General features: G+C 38.5%; 1 protein-coding gene across 1 annotated transcript; it reads right to left on the bottom strand.

The window, feature by feature from the left end:
- Positions 1-2,536: 2,536 nt before the first annotated feature.
- LINGO2 (leucine rich repeat and Ig domain containing 2) lies at positions 2,537-5,144 on the bottom strand. The gene has a single exon (XM_040237932.1). It carries the CDS (start codon positions 5,127-5,129, stop codon positions 3,309-3,311), a length of 1,821 nt encoding a protein of 606 aa, XP_040093866.1. The 5' UTR covers positions 5,130-5,144; the 3' UTR covers positions 2,537-3,308.
- Between the last annotated feature and the right edge of the window lie 6,057 nt (positions 5,145-11,201).

Genomic DNA, 11,201 nt, shown 5'->3' with positions numbered 1-11,201 from the left:
TGTTGCAGTCTAGTTGGATCTAATAAAGAGGTAAGCTGAAGTCACAAGGGAAAATTCCCTTTGTGAAGTTTTATACTAGAGCATCAAAGTTCTAGTCAATGGAACCCAAGATCAAAGCTTTACAGTTATAAAAAGGAATCCAATATCTGAACAGATAGAATGTAGAAAATTAAGTGGCCATTCAGTTACCTGTAAATCCATTACTATCATGCTTCAGACAAAGTCACAGCTCCTCCTAGAACTTTCTGGCCAGTTCATCTGTATGATCAGATCATTCATCCAAGTGGCATACTTTTTGTAATCCATTGGAACCCAATTCAAACAGTAATTTTACTCTTCTTGGAAACATTGGGTTTAGGAATAATTCAGAGGAGTAGAACTCCAGTCCAATGTTACCTGAACTGGGTTCTGTGAAGCTCTAGTTTTTCAAGATGTTTAACAGTTATATCATGAAAAGAAGTGCCTCATGCTCAAATAAGCTGGAGAAACCTCAAGGTAAGCAAAATTAAATAACATTCATGTTTATTGAACTTTTTAGAAGATTTCTTTGGCTCAAATATATATTGAACCTCCAAGAGGTTGTTACAGCATGCATCATTTCCCCAACTTATTAGTTTATGAGACTTTTCTGGAAAGAACACTTATTAATATCCTAAATAACTTGTTCCAGGGATCACAGTATATAAACCCCCAAGAGAGTGCAGTCTCTTTACTTCTTGTGGAATAATAACTAAATCTTTTCATGGATGGATTGACTTTAATCCAATTTCATTTGCCTAAGCTTTTTGGTCCACTTTTATTTTGACAGAAAATAGCAGAATCTCAAAGCCCTGTTATTACCTGCTAAATGTTTTCTCTCTCTCTCTCTTTTTTTTTTTTCCAGTTGGGCAATTAGTTAAATACTTATTCCAAACAAAGTATTCTCCACTAACTTTTGGAAGACTCTCTGTCTACATTAACTTTGTTCATTTTAGAACTGAAAGATTCTGTTCCATTTCCATACAAGTTGAAACTGTGATAGGATTTATAGCAGATCTTGACTCACTGTTAGATATAAGTAAGATAATTTCCATAAGGGGAAAATGAATTTCTAAATGGTCTGTGATAATCATCAGGAAAGTCAAATGAAAAATTACTCAGGCAGTCCATTCTTCAATCTTCCTATCTCATTTCTACCCTTTATTAAGGGAGAACTATGTTTAAACATGTTGCTAACCAGTTGGCAAAACAATTTTTGGACCTGTCACTTTTTTATTGGGGTCACTTTTATTTTACTGAAGTTACTCAAAAAGTCAGCTCTTTGAAAGTTAAACTTCCAATGTGATATGTCAGGGAACAAATGCCAGACACCTTCTATTCCAGCTTACACACTGTACCAAAGGGTGCTCTTTTTAAGGTTCTTCTCAAAGTATGAAAAGTGTAGAAATCTATCTCTTCTATGCTAATTAAATATATCACATGTCATGAATACACTATAGTCAGTGCTTTCCCAGATCATATGATTATAGTTGACCTTTGAACAACCTGGGCATGAACTGTGCAGGTCCACTTATACACAATTTTTTTTTCAACCGCATATACTACAAGTATTGATATTATGTGATCTGAGGTTGGTTGAATCCATGGATGCAGACTTGTGGGCCAATTATAAGTTATATGAAGATTTCAACCACACAGGGTGTCATCACCCCTAACTCTCACGTTCAAGGGTCAGCTGTATCTGCTTTGAAAACCACTGACTCAGCCTTCAGCCAAATGGAATTTTGTCTCAGTTGAACCAGATCACTGGTGGGAATGGCATGATGCCATTTTTTTTATACTATAATATTTTCACTTGAGTAACAATCATGATACAAACTGAATTGGACAAATTCATTCAGAGGGGTGAAAGTGTCAGCATAGTTTAACCTATTTATAGGGGTAAATCTTAGCTTTTCCTCAGTGGAGAAAAAAAAAATATCACAAAGTGCTTTTAAATCCACCTTGTTTTTTGCCACTTCTTTAAAAACAAGACAGATTCCAGACAGCTTTCAAAATAAAAATCAATATCTCCTTGGAAAGGAAGCAGGGAGACACCCTGGAGTTGTACATTTAAGATGATACTGTGTGTAGAGTATTTGAATAAACAACATCAGAGGTGCAGTAGCCAAATGATTCCTCAGACTGGCAGTGATCCAGACTTCAGACAACATTGTTTTTAAAACAGATCCTTAGTTGTATGGATTGCCCTGGTTTCTGTTGGCATCTGAGAAGAACTTATTATCCAGAGAGCTTTACATATCTGAATTATTTTTGATCTTAGCTATGAGCTGAATATTACCCTAGGAGTAGATATAAACATCACATCCTCTTCCCTTAGTAGCAATTGATGAAAGTAAAATCAAGTTGTGGTTAAAGGAATAAGTTTCATTATTGACACCTACCTTGCATTTTACAGGTATAAACAGTGACACACCACTTTCTGGAGAAACCAAAGGCTTTGTTACAGTAAACTGGTCCAGTGTGATATCACAAGTATAAAAAATATTCCATTCTGTATCAAAACTAGGCACATGCCTTTATTTATAGTAACAGAAGTTAACAGAGTTGGGCATTTTTGCCTTGGGTCCTATCTCTTGGCATCCTACATCAGACAAAACTCATCTCTCCACATATATCCACCCGTAACTCCAGGGATCTAGTCTCAGGGTTATCTCTATGTAAAGGAAGGTGAAGTCACACTTGGGTCGATAGTGGTGTGTAACTAAAAAGCACAACCTCTCATTCATATTGCTTTAAAACATATACAGCATATATGTTTCCAAAAAAAAAAAAAGAGTAAAGAATATATTGATTTCTTTGTGGTGTTGAACCAACAGTATGGGATGATGCAAGGCTTTTAACAAAGGAGAATCATAGATACAAATTTTTCTGTCGAGTATGGTTTAGACAAATATGTCTTTTTAATACGTAAATCCTACATTGTAGGTTGTTCCTTTTGATTTCTTCTTTTGTTTTTGCAGTGGTAGAAAAGGTTGAGTAACTGTCCATGAGCATGAGCCGAAGCTTCAGGTTCATTACTGAGATCCCCAGAATGCCAGTATTTGCAACGCAAACAATTAGTGCCCCACTGTGGGAAGGGCTCTGACGCATGCCTGCCTGCCTCTAGGTGGAGCGTCTCCATCACAAGTCCTCCTGCTTCTGCGGACCCTGCTTTGACACAGGGGAAGCTGCACTAAGCTGCCTTTTAACCTAGTACTTTTCTTGTGCCAGGCTGTCTCACTGGTTACAGACAATGACACGGAAACAATCGTTGGAGCGGCTAACCCTCAAATCATTTTCATGTTGAATCTCCTGGGTCCAGCCACCTCCCCCTCCACGACAGCACCATTGTTTTTTCGGGGCACGTACTCAAGGTCAATGCTGTTTTTGTGTTTGCCTTTCCCTCGGCTCCACACAAAAAGGAGGAGAAAGCAAAATAACACGACTCCCAGGAAGGTGAAACAGCCCATGGCTGTCGACACCAGTATTGTCTTAAGGTCCAGGGAGAAAGTATTGGCATTGGTGCCATTGGAAATGGTGTCATTGGAGTCAGTCATGTACATAGGGGTCCTGTTGGCATAAAGAAAGCGGTCTGAAGCGAATCCTTTGACAGTTAAGGAGGCCGTGAAGGTGTCATTCCCGGCAGCATTGCTAGCGATGCAGACATACATCCCGCTGTCTTGATCCTGGGCGAAGCGGATCTCCAAGGTGCCATCACCCAGCACGGTGGCTCTTCCGTTGGACTTGGTGGTGATGAACCGCCTTCGAGGTGTCACCCAGGAGATCACAGGCTGAGGGTCTCCATCGGCACTGCATTCCAGCTGTACCGTCTGCCCCTCATCCACAAGCAGATGCTGCAACTTCTTGTCACGGATTTTGGGTTTTTTGCAGGTGAAGTAAAAAGAAAGGGCAGTGCTGTGGAAATCTTTGAATGACCTCTCGCGGATAGTGTCTGGGCCAGCGCACATGGGCTGCTGGCCACCGAACTGCAGGGTGGGGTGCCGCTGAAGGATCCATAGGAGACGGCAGTCACAGGCCAGAGGATTGTTGTTAATGCTCAGGACCTCCAAAGCCCTCGGGGAGGAGAAGACGTTCTCTTCCAGAGTTTCCAGAAGGTTCTGAGACACATTGAGCACACGAAGGAAGCGGAGCCCTTGGAAGGAGTGAGGCTCAATGGTGCGGAGCTGGGCCCCCACTATATGAAGCTCTTGAAGGCGGATCAGGTCAGAGAACATGCCTGCCTCAATAGTGCTGATGGGATTGTAGGAGAGGTTCAGATGGGTCAGGTAGACCAGGTGTTTAAAGGCAAGGAAGGGGACGGTGGATAGGTTGGTGTTGGTGATGGAGAGGGAGGTGAGGTTCAGACCATAGAGGCTGTTGGCAGGCATCATATCCAGTAAAGGCCAATAGTCAATCTCTAGATGTTTCAGGTGGAACAGTCTTTTAAAGGCATACACGGGCATGTTGTTGATATTGAGATGCTTCAGGTGCAGGCTGATGAGGCTGCGGAGGTGTGAGAGGGCTTCTGTGGGTACCGCAGTGAGGTTACATTTCTCCAGTGTGAGCTGCTCCAAGCTAAGCAGTCCACTGAAGGCCCGGTGTGATATATAAACCAAATCATTGTCCCCCACTTCTAGAGACTTCAGGTTATGCAAATCCTGGAACATGTAGTCCAGTAAAATGACAATCTTATTCTCACTAATGTCAAGCTTGGTGAGGTTGGAGAGGCCTGTGAAGACCCCCAAAGGGACCAACTTCAGGCGATTGCCCTTCAGGCGGAGGGAACGCAGGTTGAAGAGATTGTTAAAGGCTCCTGGCTCCACATTGGCAATGATGTTGTCACTCAAGTCTATCTCCTCCAGCAGAGGGTAAGAGATGAATTCTTCGGGGTTGATGCTTTTCAGCCTGTTCTTGCTGAGGTCCAAGATTTTGGTCTCTATGGGAATGCCCTCTGGGATGGTGAGCAACCTCCTCCTGTGGCAGCTAACAGATTTGTTCTGGGCCGAGCACTCGCAGCGAGCAGGGCAGCCAATGGTGGAGCCCATGAAGATTAAGACCACAGCCAGACCCAGGAATGGCTGCCAACATGATAAGGCCGTGTGAAGCATGACTCCCCGTCTTAGTCTACACCTTGGTCACGGGCCTGCAGGAGAAGGGGCCAAAGAAGGGAGGAAGAAAAACTGAGTTAGGAAATAGGTAGGTAAAGAGACATAAAGGAGACAGTGAGTACAATGAAAAAGACCCTAGATTTGGAGGGCTGCAGATCGGATCAGACCTTTAAACCTGAGAGCTGCCATCATTAACATGGTCGTGGGTAAGTTATTAATATTTCACCTCCCTGTACTTCAGTTTTCTTGGCTGTGAAATGGAAATAAGAGGGACAGTGATAGTACCTTTCTAGAGTTATGACAGTTTCAGTACTGAACAACTCTGTGTGTGTTCAGCTCTCTGCGACTCCATGGCCTGCCGCCCTCCAGGCTCTTCTGTTCATGGAGTTCTCAAAAGACTAGTATAGTGTCTGGCACAGACTGGTGCAAAACAATACATTTCACAAAAGGCTTTATTTTGAACTTAAAGGACAGAAGCAGAGGTCAGTGGCTAAGAGGACATTTATGCAGTTTGAATCAGTGTCTGTATCTCTGATGTTTGTGGTGTCATCCTCTTTAAAATGAAGCTCATAGAAGCTTCACTGAACATTAGGAACCTTGGGTTCCAAGTACAAAACAAAGTTACATTCGGTGAAAGAGGTTGAGATGTTTTACCTTCATATGTAAATATTCTGTTAAAGTGAAAGTGTTAGTCATTCAGTCTTGTCAGACTCTTTGCCACCACATTGACTGTAGCCTCCATCCATGGAATTTTCCAGGCAAGAATACTGGAGTGGATTGCCAGTTCCTTCTCCAGGGAATCTTCCAGGCCCAGGGATTGAACCCGGGTCTCCTGCATTGCAGGCAGAGACTTTACCATCTGAGCTACCAAAGTCCCTTTTAACTAGAAGGTGTACCTCTTTCAGAGTTCAGCAAATTTTGATTTATAAAGGGTTTTTCTTTTTTGAGGTAAACAAAAAAATCCTCAAAATCTCCCTGAACTCTTCACGTTTACCATAGGTATGAGGCATCATAGTGGCTATGAAGATGAAAATTCTTTACGGTTTTTTGGGTTAAATATGTATGAGTGGGAAGAGTCATTATTTTAAGAAAAAAAGTCTTTAAATAATAAATGAACATCATTTTTTCGTATTCAAATTCAAACCCATTAAACCTAAGCTGAAATTAAATAGATATCAAACAAGATTGGAACTGACTATGTTTTAAATGTATGCCATTAAGCAGACACTGAACTTACTGCTCAACTGAATAGTGAGAAGTATGTTATGGAGAAGTATGAACCTGAGATCCCCAGGGGTGTGCTTCATCCACAGAGACCATGTTTACTCAAGGGCAAGTAGTTTAAAGTAATATTTTTAGATATAGAGGTATTTGATAAAACTTCAGCATTCACTCCTGAATCATTTAAGAGTATAAATCTTCAATCAGTGTTTACATATGTCTATGTATATATAACTATGTCTATATCTAAACACATCTATCCATAAATGACAAGTAAGAACAAACTGAATAGTGAATCACTAGAAAAAATGGCCTCAAAATGTAGGACAAAAGCAAAATTGCAGAAAGTGCTACTAAAATCAATTAGAGGGAGATGGGAAATAGATGGGGAAACAGTGGAAACAGTGTCAGACTTTATTTTTGGGGGCTCCAAAAAATCACTGCAGATGGTGACTGCAGCCATGAAATTAAAAGATACTTACTCCTTGGAAGAAAAGTTATGATCAACCTAGATAGCATATTGAAAAGTGGAGACATTACTTTGCCAACAAAGGTCTGTCTAGTCAAGGCTATGGTTTTTCCAGGGATCATGTATGGATATGAGAGTTGGACTGTGAAGAAAGCTGAGCGCCGAAGAATTGATGTTTTTGAACTGTGGTGTTGGACAAGACTCTTGAGAGTTCCTTGGACTGCAAGGAGATCCAACCAGTCCATTCTAAAGGAGATCAGCCCTGGGATTTCTTTGGAAGGAATGAGGGTAAAGCTGAAGCTCCAGTACTTTGGCCACCTCATGCAAAGAGTTGACTCATTGGAAAAGACTCTGATGCTGGGCGGGATTGGGGGCAGGAGGAGAAGGGGACGACAGAGGATGAGATGGCTGGATGGCATCACCAACTCGATGGACGTGAGTCTGAGTGAACTCCGGGAGTTGGTGATGGACAGAGAGGCCTGGTGTGCTGTGATTCATGGGGTCAAAAAGAGTTGGACACGACTGAGCAACTGAACTGAACTGAAGATTTAATTTTGCCACAACTTTCCCAATATTTCTTTGGTTTTCAAGACAAACTTTAGTTTGATCTGCAAACGAAATTGACTCAGAAATTATTAGAACAAAGAGAATAAGTAAATTAATATTATATAATAAAATAATTTTCATATGTAAAAATTATTTAGAATCATATAAATCATTTAGAAAATATTACTGTATAAGATGGTTCTAGTCATAGCAATTCTGAAAAAGTCAAACGCATGTACACCCGTGGTGGATTCATGTCAATGTATGGCAAAACCAATACAGAATTGTAAAGTAAAATAAAAAATAAATTAATTAAAAAAAAAAAAACCTTTGGAATAAACTAAGAAATACACAGAGTATTACAACCATTCAGCCCTAATGAAGAAACAAAACTTACTAAAAAGAGGGATATAGTATATATTTCAATAGAAAGATTTAAAATTATAAAGATAATTCTCAATAAATACAGTTTGAAGAATTTTTTTGGATTTGAAAAATTCTAAGGTTAATTTGGAAGAATATAAATATGAGACTAATCAGAAACATCAAAAATTAGTAATAAAAGCACTCATGAAAAATTTAAACATAAATTACAAAACTATGATAAAAATTAGCATCATGCTGGCATGAAAATACACAGTGAATGAAACAGACAGTAAAGAATTTTATCTAAATATATTTGAGAAGTCACCATATGTGAAAAGTAGCATTTTAATCCAGAGAGAAAAATATAAATAGGAATTTAGTGGGAAAAGTTGTACATCAACTTCACTTGTTCCAATAAAATAAATTCCAGATGAGGGATTAAAATGAAAGAACAAATAATATACCAGAAGAAAATTCTTTAATTTTACAATAATAGAATTGAAAAACCTTTCCTATGACGAAAGCTAGCACGCATGAAAGAAAAGAATAATCTATTCAACTGCGTGCATTTGAAGAAAATTCAGTATAACAAGCAGCAGCAGCAGTATAACAAGCAAGTAAACACACACAAAGGCAATTGCTAAAATGGAGATTGTCTTTTAGGCTTATAACAGATAAGGGACTAACCATAGTAGTAAGCAAACAGTTCTTATTAATCCATAAGGATAAGAGGTGGATGTCAATAGAAAACTAGGCAATGAATGTAATAAAAGCTAAAAGCAGCTAATATATGAAAAGCTGACCAACTTCACTGTGCAAAGAAATACAAATGAAACAGGAGTATAACACCTTTGCCCATCAGATTGACAAAGTTTAGTGACTGAAGAAACTGGTATAGGAAATATAAACTGGTATAACCTTCAGGAGGTAGAAGTACAACAATGAGGAGGTTAAATGATACATATAAGTTTAATATGTTCATCCCTTTAAACCATTTTCCTTTAAAACATTTTCAAAACCACTTTACTGAGTAATGATTGACATACAGAAACTGTACAAACTGTACATACTTAATGTATACAATTTGAGTTTGGAGATAAGTATATATCCATGAAATCACCACCACTATCTATACCGTAAACATGTGTACCACCTCCAAAAGAGGGTGGGCCTTTTCTTTTTTCCTAGAAATGTATCATAGGGAAATAATTTAACTAAGTGCATAGACATTAGGTGCAGGCTTGTCTATAATATAGGAAAACTGGAAATATGTAATAGTAGGATCTTAGTTATATGTTCAGATATAAGCATACTACAAAATATGTGGTGGGTGGTGGTTTAGTCGCTAAGTTGTGTCCAACTCTTGCGACCCCATGGACTATAGCCTTCTAGGTTTCTCTGTCCATGGGACTCTCCAGGCAAGAATACTGGAGTGGGTTGGCATTTCCTTCTCCAGGGGATCTTCCCAACTCAGGAATCAAACCCAGGTCTCCTGCATTGTAGGCAGATTCTTTACCAGCTGAGCTATGAGGGAATATGTAGCCAATAACATGTAAGACTTAGGTCTGTACTCGTTAACATGGAAAGATGAATAGATATATACCCCTTTTTGTGTGCATGAGTAAAATCAATCATGCATATTTCTATGTATATTTCTATGTTAGGAATTTTATATTCCTATATTTAGGAATATATATGTATAATATAAATATATATTTAATATATTATAAATGCATGTTTTTATACAGGGATCTATGAAATATGTAACATAATAGTATATATAATATTGGAATTTATATATAGGAATATATGTGATATAAATATTTATATTACAATTTATAAATGTATTTCTATATATAAATATATAAATATTAATATATTTATAATATATTCTATAAATATATAATGTAATTTATATATATGTTAATACATTAATATGATATATACATGTTTATATATATTCACACACACAAAAAGGAATATATATTTCTTCATTTTTATATAGATATATATAGGAATATAGTTCTATATATGGGGTTTCCCAGGTGGTGCTAGTGGTAAAGAATCCACTCACCAATGCAGGAGACATGAGACATGGGTTAGATCCTTGGGAGACCCTGGTTCAATTCCTGGATCAGGAAGATCTGCTGAAGAAGGGAGAGGCTACCCACTCCAGTATTCTGGCCTGGAGAATTCGCAAAGAGATGGACATGACTTTCACTTTTCCAATATTTTTGCTGGGAGAATCCCATGGACAGAGAGCCTGGCAGACTGCAGCCTGTGGGGTTGCAAAGAGTCAGAAACGACTGGGCATCTGAGCAGAGTCATATATATAGGCAAGAACAAAACTACTGCTGCTGCTGCTGCTAAGTCACTTCAGTCGTGTCCGACTCTGTGTGATCCCATAGACCGCAAGCCCACCAGGCTCCCCCGTCCCACTGGGAGTATATAACGACAATGTTCACAACAGTAATTGTTTTGAGATGGAAATCACCTCTAATCCCTCCATTTTCTTATAACTTTACATGCATTCTATTTTCCCCACAATATAACTTGTATTACTTTTATAATTAGAAGATAAAACTATTTTGATTTTTGAAGTTGTTTTCACATGTAAAAAGTCATAGATATATTTAACAATAAGGGATCAAATTTGTGTTGACATTTCTAAAGATTATTTGAGTTTTCAAAAAAGTCTTAGCATCAGCTTGCCAGTTCTAAAAGCTTGCTGGGATATTGATAAGAATTGTATTGAATCTATAGTTTTTAGTGGAGAACTGATAGTGTGACAATGTTCAGTTTTTGAATATAATGGCACTCTCAATTTATTTAGATCTTTAATTTCCTTCAGGCTTCCCTGGTGGCTCAGACGGTAAAGTGTCTGTCTGCAATGCAGGAGACCCGGGTTTGATCCCTGGGTTGGGAAGATCCCCTGGAGAAGGAAATGGCAGCCCACTCCAGTATTCTTGCTTGGAAAATCCCATGGACGGCAGAACCTGGTAGGCTACCGTCCATGGGGTTGCAAAGAGTCGGACACAACTGAACAACTTCACTTTCACTTCAGTTTGCTTCAGCAAATGTTTCTTCCTTTTTAACTTCTATGCCTTTATTTTTGTACCTTTCTGTGTTTGCTATTACCTCTAAGATGATGTTGAATAGAAGTGCTGAAAGCTGTCTGCCTTATTTTGTTCCAAATCTTAAGATAAATCACTTATTTTTTTCACCATTAAGTTTGATGTTGGCTATGTTTTAGTGTTTTTTTTTTTTTTTAATAGATGCCCTTCATTAGATTGAGGAAGTTCTCTTCTCTTCCTAGTTAACTAGAATTTTTTTTTTTTTTTTACCATAAATGAGTTGTTGAATTTTGAAAGATGCTTTTCTGCATTTATTGAAATGGTCTTATTATTTTTCTGTATTATTATTTCAACATGGCAAATAATGTTAAACCACTTCTGAACTCCTGGTATAAA

This window comes from Oryx dammah, unplaced genomic scaffold, assembly GCF_014754425.2.
Source record: "Oryx dammah isolate SB20612 unplaced genomic scaffold, SCBI_Odam_1.1 HiC_scaffold_1, whole genome shotgun sequence".
Lineage (NCBI taxonomy): Eukaryota > Metazoa > Chordata > Mammalia > Artiodactyla > Bovidae > Oryx > Oryx dammah.
This window is presented reverse-complemented; position numbering and strand designations above follow the sequence as displayed.